The following is a 16,482-nucleotide window of genomic DNA, read 5'->3' as shown; positions in this document are numbered from 1 at the left end:
AACAACAACAACAACAACAACAACAACAACAACAACAACAACAACAATAACAATAATAATAATAACAATAACAATAACAATAACAATAACAATAACAATAACAATAATAATAATAATAATAATAATAATAATAATAATAATAATAAATAATAATAATAATAAATAACAATAATAATAACAATAATAATAATAATAATAATAATAATAATAATAATAATAATAATAATAAACTTTATTTCTATAGCACCTTCCAACAACGCCTTGCACTGACCAAGGTGCTTTACAAGATAAAACAAATAAAATCAGGACACAATACATCAGTGCAAATTAAAAACACAGCCAGAATAAAAGAAGGTAAAAGAGATAAAATAAATAAATAAATACTAAATACTAAACTACTAATAGTTAAACATTAAAAGCCCTTTTAAATAAGTATGTTTTCAGTTTGGCTCTGAACAGAACCAGATCAGAGATGGCACGCAGCTCATAGGGAAGAGTATTCCAGGCTGTTGGGCCTGCAACAGAAAAGGACCGGTCCCCCCAATGTTTGCACCTTGAGCAAGGCACCTCCAGCAGATTTTGACCAGCAGACCGTAAAGCTCTGCTGGGCTGGTGGACTTTCAAAAGTTCTGATATATATGGCGATGCAAGGCCATTCAAAGCTTTAAAAACAAACAGCAGCAGCTTGAACTGTGTCCTAAACTGAACCGGGAGCCAGTGTAAAGAAGAAAGGACAGGAGTGATATGTTCATATTTACGTGTGTTAGTCAACAGGCGCGCAGCAGAGTTTTGTACAAGCTGTAAACGGGAGATAGAAGATTGATTAATACCCACATATAAGGCGTTACAGTAATCAAGCCTAGAGCTCACAAAGGCATGGATGGCCTTCTCCAGATCACTACGGCTAAGGAGTGATTTTACTTTGGAAAGCAGACGGAGCTGAAAGAAGCTGGTTTTCACAACAGAACTCATCTGTTTATCTAGCTTTAAATTACAGTCGAGCTCCACTCCTAGATTTTTTACCACCTGGTTGGAGTGGGGGATCGGAAAACCTATACTAGGAGAGATGTTGCATGAATTACTGGAAAAAATTATTTAGGTGGAGAAAATTCTGAGACAGCCAGTGCTTAATGTCGTTTAAGCAGCTGGCAACAGAGTTTAAACTGAGTGAGGAACTGGGAGTGACCGGCAGATATATTTCTAGATCATCTGCATACAGATGAAAAGACAGATTATGGCATGCAATGATGGGTCCTAATGGTAGCATGTAAAGTGAGAAGAAAACAGGCCCCAGAATGGATCCCTGCGGTACGCCAGAGGTCAAAGAGACTGAAGAAGAGGACAGATCACCAATCATAACAGAGAAAGTTCTGTCTGTTAAATAGGACTTAAATTACTCGAGCACAACTCCCTGAAGGCCAACCTGCTGAGCCCCCAAAATGCCTGTCCCAAAAAATTAGCATATCATGAAAAGGTTCTCTAAACAAGCTATTAACCTAACCATCAATGCAGCTAGCTATCAGGAGATTTTGGAGCACTTCATGCTTCCATCTGCTGAAAAGCTTTATGGAGATGAAGATTTCATTTTTCAGCACGACCTGGCACCTGCTCACAGTGCCAAAACCACTGGTAAATGGTTTACTGACCATGGTGTTACTGTGCTCAATTGGCCTGCCAACTCTCCTGACCTGAACCCCATAGAGAACCTGTGGGATATTGTGAAGAGAAAGTTGAGAGACCAAGACCCAACACTCTGGATGAGCTTAAGGCCGCTATCGAAGCATCCTGGGCCTCCATAACACCTCAGCAGTGCCACAGGCTGATTGCCTCCATGCCACGCCGCATTGAAGCAGTCATTCATGCAAAAGGATTCCCGACCAAGTATTGAGTGCATAACTGAACATGATTATTTGAAGGTTGGTGTTTTTTGTATTAAAAACACTTGTCTTTCATTGGTGGGATGAAATATGCTAATTTTTTGGGGACAGGCATTTTGGGTTTTCATGAGCTGTATGCCATAATCATCAGTATTAAAACAATTAAAGACCTGAAATATTTCAGTTGGTGTGCAATGAATCTGAAATATATGAAAGTTTCATTTTTATCATTACATTATGGAAAATAATGACCTTTATCACAATATGCTCATTTTTTGAGAAGGACCTGTATCAAAAGCTGCTGAGAGGTCCAACATCACCAGCAGAACAGGTTTTTTGGCATCGAGGGACAAAAGAACATCATTCTGTACTTTGAGTAGTGCAGACTCAGTGCTATGACGTGGTCTGAAGCCAGATTGAAATTTTTCAAACAAGTTGATGTTTTCTAAAAAAAAGATTGTAACTGAATGAAAACAATATATTTCTAAAATTAAAAATAAAAAAAATAAAAAAATAGGAAAGCATAAATTATTTTGATTTCAAATAAAATGCTGGTAATAAATTTTGCAAAAAAAAAAATTTAAATTAAAAGAATTCAAAAAGTAACATCATTTGATTTTTATTTGTAATTTGTGTTAAAGAACTTTATGGTGTACACCACTTTAAATTAATTAAACTTAAATCAAACTAACTTTTTCTGTCAAATATTTAAACTTCTGTCACATCAGTTTCTTTAAAGTAATAGTTCAGATTTTTTAAAAGTGTTTTAAAGCATTTCTGTTAAAAAATTACTGTGTAAAATGAAACAAAATGTGGCATAAAAGTGACTGAAATAGCATTTTGCATAAACCTTTTTGAAAATATTGGAGTTTATATATTGTCCAGCTCAGACAAGCCTCTGTTAGCTGCTTGATACAGCCTGAGCTTCCACTGAAGACTGTCGTTTCAAAATTACTACAGTCTCCAAACTGTTGTCGCAGTTCATTAAAACACGATTTCATAAATCTTTACACGTCTGGTAACTTCACGTTACGGTTATTTTAGCACAGATAGTGTCCTAATCCAGCAGGAAGTGCCACAGCTAGCTGCTGATATTTACAGATCCAAATAACCGTACATTTCTATTTAAATTACAAAGAGTTGAAAATTTAACAGCAATCTAAAAGTTGATAAAATAACATCCCTCTCTCACACACAGTTCCCTGTGGGCGACTCTACATGTAGCTCTTCTAAAACAGCATTAGTCTTTGGTTTTTGTGATGGAAACTGAACTTCTCACATTTTCATTCATGTCAAATACTTTTGCTCGTCACAACTCGATGCTCAGCCCAAAATGACTCAAACGCTCACCTGTTGTTCGTAGATGATTTAAATGAAGGTTGAAAAGCTGCGCTCACATGAAGCACTGCTCACTGCCGTCACAATGGCCAGTTTTCTGAGCCTCTGCCTCCCACTCTGTTCTTTCCTCTCCAAAGTGTCTTGCTGTGATACAGCCCGTTGACCAAGTCATCAACATTTGAATCAAAAATCTTGGCAATGGAAGAAAGAGGCTGCTGTTGTAAAAAGGTGATGCTTTGAATGTGAAGGGCTTGGATTCCCTTCATGACTGTGCAGTTGTGCTTAAAGAAGTGTCTTTGCAGTTCACCAGTTTTTGAACCGTGCACTGCATAGACAGCATGCCTTAAAGTCTTCCCTGTCATTTTCATCAACTCCACCATCACCAGTTGATGTAGTGGGAATGTAATCATAGTCGCCCATTCATCTTAACTGGCGTCTCAGTCCTTTCCAAACTTAGATCACTCCTTGCAGCCATTTCCTCCACCTCTTTCCACACAAGCTCAGAAAAGGTCTCACTCCTGTATTGCAGCGCGTCAAACAATGATTCACAAGAGTGACCGCTGCTGCGAGGTCCACTGAGGGAGACTGCAGCATGTCTCACTAAAACTTGGACTGACCCAGAACTTTCTTGAAAGTAACCCAAAATCCAATAAAGCTATCCATGTGGGCCAGTGAGCCCCGAGCATCTACTGCCCGGTCACCATGACTTCCAGTACACTTTCTGCAGTAAACGATGCGCTGCTGGGAGTCGATCAAGCAGACGGTGACAGGCTGTGTCCCACCTGTTGTCACTTCTTTTCATGAGGCTGAACTTCATGCATTTCATTTTGTGTGCACATACGATCAAGACAAAGAACAATGCAGTTTTTGAAGAAGTGAGAAAAAGCAATCGGCCTCAAAGACAGATTTCACACCATCACCAATCACAAGGTTCTGACAATGAGCATTGCAATGCACGTAGAATGTATATTTGGCAACTTGCTGAGTCCTTGTACACACACCTGAGTGCTTCCTACTCATGACGGCAACGTCGTTGTAGCTCTGACCAACCAGGTTGGTGCGATATTGTAGCCCGTGTTTTTCAAGGCATCGTATGATCAAAGCTGCGAGCTCTGCTGCATCTGGGCCGTTAGCTTTCATGACGTAGGGAAAGCCCTCGTGTATGACCTGACGACACGTTCTTTTTTACGAAGCTCTTTGGTTTCATCAGATATTATACTAAAATCCTCACTCTGTTGTATTTCCCTAATTATTTCCTCTTGAACCATTTCATCCAGGCATTCCAACATTTCATTTTGAATGGTTTTGCTGGTGTATTACCATGAGCTTTCATGCACTTCTCTAGAATTCATATTTGTCATATTCATATTTATTTATGGGGCCAACAAAAACATACTACCTACTAACATTCAAGGGAAATTTGTTAAAAGAGAAAGTAATTATTATCTTAAGGGGACGGAGATGTTTGTGAAGCCGTGGTGTCGCACCAGTCTGAAGATGTGATCCACTAGATCTCAGGGTATTAGATTGTGGAATGATCTGGAGGTTGATATTAAAAATGCCAAAACTATGTACATATTCAAGAAGATGATAAAAATGTTTTTTTTTTTTTAAATATTAAGTATAATGTGAGTTCATAAAAATTGTTTACAGTTGATCTTATATTTTAGCTAAGTTTTTATTTTATTATTTTTTATTTTTTTATTAATTCATCTTGCTTTTGTATAGTAATTTTGTTTGGAATATATTTTGGGGACAAGGCAGATATTATAAGAATTCATTTTTCTTCTGCTGCCTTTCATTTTATTTCGGTGATTGTATATCTTTTTTCTTTTATTTAAATTGTATTATATTTGTTGTTTGGATGAAATGAAATGAATAAATAAAAACATACATACAATTCAATTCAGTTCAGTGTATTTAAATAGTGCCAACTAACAACAGAAGTCATCTCAGGCCAGGGCACTGAACAGAAACATTTATATATTTAAAAATAAGTTAGCAGAAACAAAAAGAAGAATCACGCTTAGCCATCTCTTCTAAAATAGCCAAAAAGTTGCCTCGGTTATCCAAGTCCTCACACTCTCTGTGACCCCTCTGGAAATGTTCTGCGTGGCAGTTAAAAGCACGACTAGTTTTAATATAGGCCTGTTCTTCAAAAGTTTCTCTCTACCCCACACTCAGTATATACAATAATTTGGATGAAAACACAATAATATTAAAGAAACAGTGCAACATGTTATTTCTTATCTGGCAACCCTGTTTTTGCTGCAGTCAAGCTACTCATCTGTTTGTGTGAGTGGTCAAATTAAACTCGATACCAGTCAAAGATTACATGTTTAACACATTTACACAGAATCACACTTCTAAATATCTGAAATTTCCCTTTAAAACACTGTTTAAAACGATTGTTTGCTTATTTTCATTTAATATAGAAACGTAGGTCACCATCACAGTCAACATCTTTTAAAATTTACAAACTTTGTTCTTCAAAGAAGAAAAATAAAGTTCTTTATGTGACTTTTATCAAGCAACAAATAAGCCAAAATAAATAAATAAAATGTTGAGTTTTGTGTTTACAGCTCCAAAACATTCCTCTGATAGTTTGGGCTGTGAACACACCGCCCTCTACTGGACCTTCTGTGGCTCTGAAACGTTCTGTCCACTCGTGTCCAACATTTTGTCTCGGCACCAACTGAGTGACATTTGTAAAACAAAAGAAAAAACATTGCATATGTTTGGAGCAAATATAAAATGTAAAATATCCTCCTGTCCTCTGTGAAATTAAACTTTTTTCTTTTCAAAAGGGTCCACAGGGTCCAGCAGGTCCACCTGGACAAACAGGACAAACTGGACAGCCTGTAAGTAAAGACACAGTTGTCCCAATTATTTATGCAAATGCAGAGTCAGCGTTCACTTTTCTACTTTATAGTTTGTTTCCATTTTTTTTCACAAAATACTTCAGCAAAATTTCAGCTGTTTCTGTCTGTCAGGTGTCAAAACATTCAGCTCATTCAGGACATTACAGCTACGACTTCTGTTTGTTGGCCCTTTTATAATTTTTACTATTTAGTTTTATTTTCATTTATGAGAAAGTCAGTTTTTAGATACTGTTTTGCTAGTGTTCCCTTTTATTCAAGTGATTTTAGCTTTTAGCTACTCTTCGGATAATTTTGGCTTTCAGCTACTGCTTTAATGGTTTTAACTTTTAGCTACCATTCTGATTATTTATGCATTTATCTACTGTGCTGATCATTTTAGCTTCTGTTGGTTTTAAGTTTTGACAGCTGTTTTGTTAATTTTAGCCTTAGGCTTTTTCTTGATTTAGCTTTTAGCTACTGTTATGGTCATTTTAGCATTTAGCTTTTCTTCTTCTCTCATTTGCTTCCTTCTTAAGCGGTGTCACAGCGAGCTAACTCGCACAAATTTTAGCAGTTAACTTCTGTTTCGTAAAATTTAGATTTCAGATACTATTCTGTTGGTTTTGCATTTTGGCTAATGCTTTGCTGGTTTTTGCTCAAGCTATTATTCTGGTAAGACCTGTTAGCTGCTGCTTTTAGCTACTCTAATTTATTTTTCAGCTACTGTTTTGATGGTTTTACCTTTTAGCCACTGCTCTGGTCTTTTATGCTTTCAGTTATTGTTTTAATGGTCTTAGCTTTTAGCTACTGGTCTGCTCATTTTAGCTTTTGGCTGCTGTTTTGTTATTTTAGCTTTGGTCTACTTTATTTTGGTCTTAGCTCTTATAGCTGCCATTGTTATGATTTCTAGGCAGGAGACCCATTTGGTGCAGGCAGGCAGGCAAGACTCAAAGAATATAAATCAATAATTTATTATTTACAAAATAAAGATGGCTGACGGGGCAGCAAACTTACATAAATCATGGGACAGGACGCAGGACACAAGGAGCAGGACACGAGGAGCAGGACACGAGGAGCATCACAGTGAGACACAATGACCAGACAATGAGGGACGCAGGCAAACAGACTTAAATTCACACACACACTAACAAGACTAACACAGAACACCTGTGAAGCATCACAGGTGCAGACATCAGAGGGGGAACAGACAAATATGGAGCACTAGAGGGAGACAGAGACCAGGGAAAGCACAACTCCTAACAGCCATTCTGGTAATTTTATGTTAATTTCTGTTTTGTTAAATTTAAATTTTAGATACTGTTTTTGCATTCTGATAAATGTTCTGCTGCTTTTAGCTTTAAGCTAAGTTTGCAGGTTTTATGCTTTAAAATATAATTCTGGTAAATTCTTAGCTGTTGGTTTTAGCTTCACCTTTAGTTGATCTAATTTTAGCATTGTTCTGAATTTACCGGTTCAGTTTGAGCTTCTTCACCAAATCTCAGCAGTCATTCCAGACTTTGAGCCATCACATTGTTTCCTCACAGATATTGTTCGATGTTGTTTATTTGTTGTTGTTTTTTAGTTTAGTTTAGTTCTTTTAGTTCGATATGGTATGACTGGATGTCTGCTAAAAATGCTGAACATACTTAATGTCTTTTTTACTTTTGAAGGGCCTGCCTGGTGAAATGGGACGGCAGGGGAAAGTAGGAGAGCCAGGAAAGTCTGTGAGTTACATTTATAAACCAAATCTTTTCTAGTTTCTTATAGTCTGGGATCTGACCTTGTTGGGCCTTGGGGTTGATGTGGAGGCGGGTGTATGGGTTTGGGGCCCCGGGGGGTTGCCGGGGGCTGGGCTCTTGGGGGTACCTGGGCAGGGGGGCACTGCTTTCCCTCTGGGGAGGGCCTGTGTGGTTCTGGGGGATGTCTGCTGGTGGCTGCATGCAGGCCCTCAGGTGGTCTGTGGCGGCGGTCGTGGGTCACCGATCTGGTAGCCTGGCTGTGCTGGTGTGGGTTCGGGGTGGGCGCGGGGGCTTGGGGTTCTGGGGGCTTGTCGCCCCCGGGCTTGGGCCTGTGGGGATTGGGGATCTTGGGCTCTGGCGGGCGGGTTGCCGGGCTCTGGGCCGGCTTGCGCTCTGGTGCCCGGTTCTGGGCGGGGGCCTTCGGCTCGCTGGTGGGTTGTGGGTTCATGGGCTGGGGGGTTGGGTGTTTGGGGGCGTGACCAGTGGCCCCTAAGAGGGGGTAGTTTGACCCAGCCTAGGTGTCTAGTGTGCTATGTGTTTTGAGAGATGTCCGAATGAGGGGTGGGTGTAGTATTTCTTCTGGGGTGGGGATGGGGTGGATGTCCTTGGGGGCGGCCCGGGACTGTGCATGGCCGGCTGGCTGGCCCCTTTCCTGTGGTGGGGGCTCGCTCCCGGTGCTTCCTGGCACTGTCGGCGGTTGGGCGGGCGCTCTTGGCCGGGTCGTCCTGGTGAGGTTTGGCTTCATCTGGTAGCGGGCTGACTGCGGTTTGTGGGGGTCCTGGCGGCCCTCGGGTGTGTAGGCTGCTGGTACTGCTTCTGGCGGCCCTTGGGGCTCTGTCCCTCTCTGGTCTGGAGCTCAGCGGGCCTGGCGGTCGGTCCAGATGGAGAGGTGTCTTGGCCTCAATCCCTGGGTGGACCTTGGGGAGCTGGGGGGGGACTGTTGGGTCAGTGGGGGAGCTGACTCCCTGTGGGAGCATTTGCTCTCACAGTTATTTCTCCCCATCCCTCACCATGCACCTCCACCCTCTTCATTTCAATTCCATACATTTAGGGTTGTTTGGGCTCGGGTGTGCTGCAACAATTTTACATCTCTGTTGACCATAGCCACCTGGGACTCAATTTTATTGTACACCTTAGACATTCATTCATAACATCCTCATGACATTCACATATAGGAACTTGAGATGGGCACATGGCTATGGGTGGTGGGATGACCTACTCTTAACCCCTGTGCCTGTGCTCACTTACAACGGTTGCATTTAGACACTAGGGTTTGGATAGAGTTGGGGTGGAGGGGAAACTGGCATCATGCCAGCCTTTGCTCCTTCTTCTTTCCTTTTTAATGGCACTATACAACAACACACATCAACAGCACATCTAGGGGCGGGGATGTATGTGTCGGGGTCTTATTAATTTTTTTATTTTTATTTTTTTTCCTACCCCCCCTAGTTCCCTGACTGCCATTCCGGGGGTGGGGTCCGGGAGAAGGGCAGGCCGTCGGGTGTTGACCAGGACTATGTGGGGGTTCGGGGTCTAGGGGGTTGCCGTGGGCGGTGCTGGCGCTGTGCTCTCCCTGGGGTTGTTTGGACCCCCTGAGCTTGGCTCTTGGGTGCCATGGTTGGCCCGCTGGCCGGGGTGGCTGCCGGGGCCTGGCGGGCGGTCGGCTGGGGGTGCGTGCTTGGTTGTTGGCGGTGTGTGGGGGTGGTCGGTGGCGTGTCCTCTTCATGGTGGGGGGTGTCCTGTCGGCGGGGCATGGCCTGGGCCGGGTCTGGGCCGGGTCTGGGGTATTGGCTCTTCTCCACTCGAGAATGAATGGGTTTACCTCCTGGGTTTGGGCATGGGCTGCCCCCTGTAGAGGGCGGGTACATGTCTTGGACCTGAGGGGTATAGAGTGCGTATCGGGAATAAGAATGAAATGTATCGTTATTGTATGTCTTTGAGTGAGTGAATGTGAGACTGAGGTTGGGATTGTGTGATTGTGTCTGTGTATGAATGGGTATTTGTTAGGCCGAGACTCGGACTGCCCCCTCTTTGATACAACTGGGGGTGCTTGGCATCGCGCCCCTATCGCGCGGCCCCCTGGTGGGGTGTGCCCTTGCCTGCCGGCGCGCTTGGGGCCCTTGGTGTCGGGGGCTGGGCGCTTGGGCGTGTGTCGGCTCGGCCTGGTGTCTGCCTGGTGGGGCTTGGGTCCTCTGGCCCTGTCGGGCCTTGGCCTGGGTGGTGTGAATCTTAGGTGCCCGGGCCTCGGTGCCCAGACCTGGACCTACATCGGTGCGGCGGGTTCCGACGGAGGCCTATGAGTTTGTCGCTGTTGGCCCCGGGGGGTCACTGTATGTGGTCGCTGGTGGGGATCTTCCGGTTCTCCCCTGTGGTCCGTTCTGGGGGGTGGGTGAGTGGTTCGTCCTGTGTGGGTGGCTCTGGGGGCTCCGCGGTCGGGATCCCTCCTGGGGTCTTGGGCTCTGGTCCCCCCTTTTTCGTCTGCCTCTGGTCTTGGGGGTCGGGTCTCTGCTGCTTCACAGTTACTAATAAATATTCTATTAGAGAAGCCTTATACACTTATGCATTCTCACAACCACACACAAATAGAAGCAGGGATGCTTATGTAGGCTTTATATGTAAGACACTATAATAATACACTAGATAGTCACTAGAATAAATATTTCATAATAATGTTGTGGAGAGGATGACTGTAAGGGGAGAACGGAGGCCATCTAGAAAGAAAAAAAAAAAACATTTATAAACCAAATCTTTTCTTGTTGTTGTTGGGGGGGGGGTCTGTTCTATGTGGGGCGAAGAGGGGGAATTGCAAATAGGCTGCATGTTTTGAGCATGACAACCTGGAATAAAGTGATGTACCAACATCCATTTCGAAAGGTCCTTTCCAAAATTGAGTAGCACGTTCATATCCAAGATGGCCACACACACACACACACGTGTATGTAACCTGACCACCCCAGTCATTGAGAAAAGTTTAAAGTATAGTTTCACCAAATAATTGTGGTAGACAACGATAAAGCTATGGTGGCCATGGCCACCACTGGACACCCCCTGGCTCCTCCATTGCTCCTGGTAGTGTCTGGGGGACATCATTGTACGTCTTGCTTGTTTTTTTGTCCTTTCGGTCTTTCGTGTTCAGTTTTTGTTGGTTTTCCTCAATAACAGTCACCATGTTCTCCTCTTTGTTGAAGGGTGTTCCTGGTAAAGATGGTTTGGATGGTCTTATTGGAAATGATGGTGCCATGGTTTGTATGACATATTGTTGTCTTTTTATTATTACATTAAATATTTTATGAATAAAGGCTCATATGTTTGGAATACGCTGGAGCGCTTTTTGATTTTGGATTCATGCTGAAAACTGTCGATTCAACTTGAAGCTGAAGAACAATGTGTTTTAAGATGTTTAGCCTCAGTTTATAATCTGCAGCTTTACTTGTTTTTGTCATCAAGTTGTAAGTTTCTGTGTAATATTTTAGTTGGTCAAGATCATATTCAGGCTCAGTGTCAGGAAAGGTGTTTGAGACAAAGTTTGAAGGTATTCTTGTGACATTGAAGGGGCCCAGGGGAGAACGTGGAGCAGATGGGTTTCCTGGAAAACCTGGACCCAAGGTATTGTCACTTAAAGTTTACCCAGAGACACACCAGCTGATCAGAAACACATTGCATGTAGCACAGGTGCAGTTTCCACGAACAAAGCTGACAAATGTCTTTATCTGTCTTTATGCCTTTATCTTATCTCCAGGGTGACGAGGGGCCTCCTGGACCAAGAGGTCCTCCAGGGGAAAGAGTGAGTTTGTTTTTACAGGTTTTGTAACTTTTGTATAAAATGAAACATCATTTTTAATGTGCGGGTCCTTGTTACAGGGAGAGGCTGGTGCCCCGGGACAGTCTGGTTCTGATGGTGTAAGAGGAGATAGAGGTGTTCCGGTAGGTTCAAGCATCTGAACTGAGCATCTGAACATGAAACTAAGTTTTTTTTAACAAACACAACCTAAACTGCATACAGAACTGGACAAAGTTCTCACATATGGTGTCACAAACGTGTTCTGTGGCCTTAACATGCTCAGATTTATATTTCATGTTTTAATGGTTTACTGGGGCAGCACGGTGGCGCAACTGGTAGAGCTGCTGCCTCTCAGCGAGCAGGTCCTTGGTTCAAACCCCGGTCCAGGGGCCTTTCTGAGTGGAGTTTGCATGTTCTCTCCGTGCATGCGTGGGTTTTCTCCGGGTACTCCGGTTTCCTCCCACAGACCAAAAACATGCATGTTAGGCTGATTGGTAACTCTAAATTGTCCCTAGGTGTGAGTGAGAGAGTGAATGGTTGTTTGTCTTGTTTGTCTCTATGTGTCCCTGTGATGGACTGGAGACCCATCCAGGGTGTACCCCGCCCCTCGCACAGTGATTGCTGGACATGGGCACCAGCGACCCCCATGACCCAAAATGGAACAAGTGGGTAAAGATAATGGATGGATGGATGGATTACTGAAGAATAACTAACAACACTTCATAAATTTCATTTACTCATCAAATGAATGCAACGCTCAATATGCTGTTAATGGTTCCGTCTCCAGTGATGATGAAGTCCTGTATGTGAGGTGAAGGAGCTTATTGAGTGGTGTAAGGCAAGCAACATGAGCATTACTGTGGCAAAGAGATGATGGTAGACTTCAAAAAGAGTGCTTACCACCCAACCCCCCCAACCCCCACCTACACCAGTAGAAGAGGTGTTGGAGCAGGTGAAAGCAATATACAAGGGACTGCACAAGTCCGACGACTTCAAGTGGACCATAAACACAACCAGCATCATTGAGAAGGTTCACCAACAATTATATTTTCTGAGGAAGCTGAAGCATGCCCAACTATTCTGAGTATTTCAGAATGACAGACAACAAGACGATGAGATTGTCCATGAACACTTCCACATACTTCCCATAGTCCTGATAAAGATGTTACAGTTTCTCTCAGCTGGTCCACTCTGCTAAGGGTCTACAGGGGGGTGGGGGACATAGCAAAGCTTCTTAATTTACGTATCCACCAGGAGCAACATGAGATAAGTTCAAATAGGTATCTCTGCAGACAAATACGGAAGGCGTATCTGGACAACCACATCTGATTGGACGATACAAAAACAAGACGTTATTGACAGATTGTGTTAACCACAGACATATTATGTTTATGGTGTTAACTGCTTCGTCACTGGCGGCGTCTCCATAAATTCTCATTCCACCTCTTTTAACACAGAACTTCCAGTTACATTTCGAAATAAGAGCAACATAAATGGGTGGTGGGGAGAGCTAAATGTTTGTTTTTTTTAACACCTAGCCATTACATTAAAAACTAAATCTGTTTTGGTTCTAGCCGGAACCTCTCAGCCTCACACTTCAGCTCAGGCTCCTTCCCCACCAGTGAGGCAACATTCCACATCCCAATAGCCAGCTTCTGTAGCCGAGGATCAGACCGCCAGGGTCCCCTCCCTCGGCCACCGCCCATCCCAAATTGCACCCGACCCCTTTGGCCCCTCCCACAGGTGGTGAGCCCATGGGAAGGGGGACCCACGTCTCCTCTTCGGGCTGTGCCCGGCTGAGCTCCATGGGTAAAAGCCCGGCCACCAGGCGCTCGCCCGCATGCCCCACCTCCAGGCCTGGCTCCAGAGTGGGGCCCCGGTGACCCACGTCTGGGCAAGGGAACATTAAGTCCATTTGTTTTTCTCATCATCGGGGTCTTTGGGCTGCACTTTGTCTGGTCCCTCACCTAGGACCTGTCTGCCATGGGTGACCCTACTAGGGACATAAAGCCCCTGACAGCATAGCTCCTAGGATCATTGGGACACTCAAACCCCTCCACCACGGTAAGGTGATCATTAATTGAGACCAGACTTTTTGACAAATGGGAGCAGGTTTCAGCCCAAGAACAAAAGAGAATCTTCTTGTGTTTGACAGCAGATATAACTCTGTTTCTTAGAAATCTTCAATTTTAAAAAAGAGCTGACATAACTTACCTAAAGAGCAGCAAATACAGTTAGCCAATCAGTGTTTGCACTTTACAAACGCCTATTCTCCAGAAACGCCCACTTTTGGTCTGCAGAGAACCCCATCACGATGAGTTGGCCTATCCAAAGCCATCGGGGAGGCCAAATTCAGATAAACAAATGTTTTGGGCAGGCAGACTACTGATTTAATGTCTGCCTTCAGTTCTGCTGTTACACTCAATGGTGAATCTAAACAGCCAGATTTGTGGACATTCTACCCGTCCATGCTTGTTAGTCTTCTCCAAGGTTGATTCCTTCATGCCGGTGAGTCCTAGGAGCTGCAAGTGGCCCACGATTCTCAGAAATCATGTCCAGCTTACGGTTCAGCTTGCAAAACATATTAGTCTGAGAACTCAAAGCACGGAGTGATACTTCATATAAGGCAGGCAGCTTTACCATGACCGAAACTGCTGCCGATGTCTTTCTAAGTATAAAGAAGGGGGAAGAATCAGTTTTGTTGTGTGTTTCCTTGACTGATGAAGCCTTCCGGACCGAAGGCGAAACGTTTCAGCACAAAAAAAGAAACTGTCCAGATGACCTGACTGAAAAATGTTGGATTGTATACCTGGATTATTGAGCATGGACTTTGTTCTTTCTAAGTAGTTGATATCCCAGGTATCTGCCGATTCCAAAAACCAAAAGTCCTGTTTTCATAAATCCAATCATGTATGCATCTTCTACGTCCTCAACAGACTGTACAGACAGGAGCATCATCTTCCAAACACCCAGGAATCCATGATCATATCCAGCTGCGTGTGTCCCTTCAGGTCATGAGGGTTCTCCTGCACCCTGTCTTCTAGTCGAGAAAATGTTATCAATTGTGTTGAGAGACCAGCTGACCAGATCAAAAATAATTTTCAGTTAGGAAGATGTGAAAAGAGAGGCTCTGAGGAGGTTCACAAGACAAGACCAAAAGCAGGAGGGAGGCATGAGGGGAAAGAGAGTGCCCGTCTTAGTAAAGAGCGAGAGAAAAGTATTTGTGACCAATTCGCCGGCAAATTGGCACAGCCAAATTTAAAATGTTTCTGTCCGTTTTTGGCTGATCATATTTCTGTCATTTATCAATTCATCTGTCAAAGCATGAACTATGGAGAAAAGGGCAAAAGTCTTTATGCAAGCAATGCACGGGTAGACAAAAAAGTTCCTGATTTTGTCCCCTCACCTCCGAGTGACAACGTGGAATTGTTTGTTTCTCTGTGCATCTTGTGAGCATGATAACTTTAATAACAAGAGAGCTATTGACTTCTGGTTTGGTGTGTGACTACATTTAGGCATAAGAAAGGTTCCTTTGGAAAATTGCCTACCCACGTAAAAATCCAAGATGGCCGCAGCCATAAATGTTAGTCTGTGTTAGCATGATAGCTTAAAAAAATATGTGAGGTACCCTTTTCCATTTTTGTGAGTCACTGCATCCAGGTGTGAAAAAAGTCACTATCAAAAATTGGATTGCCAAGTAAAAATCCTATCATCTATCTATCTATCTATCTATCTATCTATCTATCTATCTATCTATCTATCTGTATATCTATCTATCTATCTGTATATCTATCTATCTATCTGTATATCTATCTATCTATCTATCTATCTGTATATGTCACTGTATAGTTTGTTGCTGTTGTCTCATCTATCGACTCCACTACTGAACACAACATTTAAACAATATTTCAGAACCTCCTGTATCTATTAAAAGGTTTGATTGAAGCTATGCAGCTGTACATTTATTTCTGTTTATATAATTTGACTTTGTTCAAGCAAATGCACAATAAATTCAAACCTGTGCTCCCAATTCTTATTTATATGGAGTTAATGGTTTAAATGGAACGGTTAATGCTGTCTGGTGTGTAAAATGTGTGGAAAACATTTTTTGTTTGTTTTTGTATTTAGGGAGAAAGAGGAATGGATGGACCTGTTGGATCAAAAGGTGAAAAGGGTGACAAGGTAAGAGTTAAACTTCCTGTTTATCCATCTGAGTTGGAGTAGATGTCAGAGTCGTCCTGTTTCAGCTCAAACAAACTGTCTCTCGTCTCAGGGTGACCTTGGACCGAGGGGACCGCCTGGGATTCCAGGAAATGTGAGTCAAAGTCCTGTTTTTTTATGTACAGGGCAGTATCTATACCTTTTGCATTATTCTGCAGATTGATTTTTCCACTCACTTCACGTGGTATTATTTCCATTCCTTGTCATGACAGGTTGCAGAAATAATCCCGGAGCCTGGAGAACCAGTATGTCGATTTATTTTCTAAATACCAGCAAACTGAATGGAATGGTTTGGTTGTTATCAAACACTAATGTGTAAATGGTTTTGAAAAGTTTATACATGTTTTGGAGCTTTACTTCTTCTTCAGCTCCTCCACCTCGGCACATTTGCATCTTTGATTCCTTTGTTATTGCCAGCTGGCTGCTTGTACATTTGCCTATAGTGTCAGCAAAATATATCATGAGGCAGTGGACAGATTTTAATGAAAGTAGAACATGAGTCCAGATTGTAATCATTGGATGTACCTCTGCTCCTGTTTCTTCTTCTTTTGGTTTTTCCCTCTTCGTGGGTCTCCACAGCGAGTCATCCTCCTTCATGTCACTCTGTCCTGTACATCTTCTGTCCTCACTCTGTCCTCTGCATCCTCTGTCCTCACTCTGTCCTC

General features: G+C 42.9%; 1 protein-coding gene across 1 annotated transcript in view; it reads left to right on the top strand.

The window, feature by feature from the left end:
- The window catches only part of col22a1 (collagen, type XXII, alpha 1), a 132,145-nt gene that overhangs the window by 60,508 nt on the left and 55,155 nt on the right, over window positions 1-16,482 (top strand). The window contains exons 24-32 of the mRNA XM_037692817.1: window positions 6,023-6,076; window positions 7,747-7,800; window positions 11,004-11,057; window positions 11,368-11,421; window positions 11,555-11,599; window positions 11,677-11,739; window positions 15,725-15,778; window positions 15,870-15,911; window positions 16,030-16,062. Of these exons, the coding sequence (XP_037548745.1) occupies window positions 6,023-6,076; window positions 7,747-7,800; window positions 11,004-11,057; window positions 11,368-11,421; window positions 11,555-11,599; window positions 11,677-11,739; window positions 15,725-15,778; window positions 15,870-15,911; window positions 16,030-16,062 (453 nt within the window). The remainder of the gene's footprint in view (window positions 1-6,022; window positions 6,077-7,746; window positions 7,801-11,003; window positions 11,058-11,367; window positions 11,422-11,554; window positions 11,600-11,676; window positions 11,740-15,724; window positions 15,779-15,869; window positions 15,912-16,029; window positions 16,063-16,482) is intronic.

The sequence above is a fragment of the Nematolebias whitei genome, chromosome 19 (assembly GCF_014905685.2).
Source record: "Nematolebias whitei isolate Nwh7 chromosome 19, NemWhi1, whole genome shotgun sequence".
Taxonomy (NCBI): Eukaryota; Metazoa; Chordata; class Actinopteri; order Cyprinodontiformes; family Rivulidae; genus Nematolebias; species Nematolebias whitei.
This window is presented reverse-complemented; position numbering and strand designations above follow the sequence as displayed.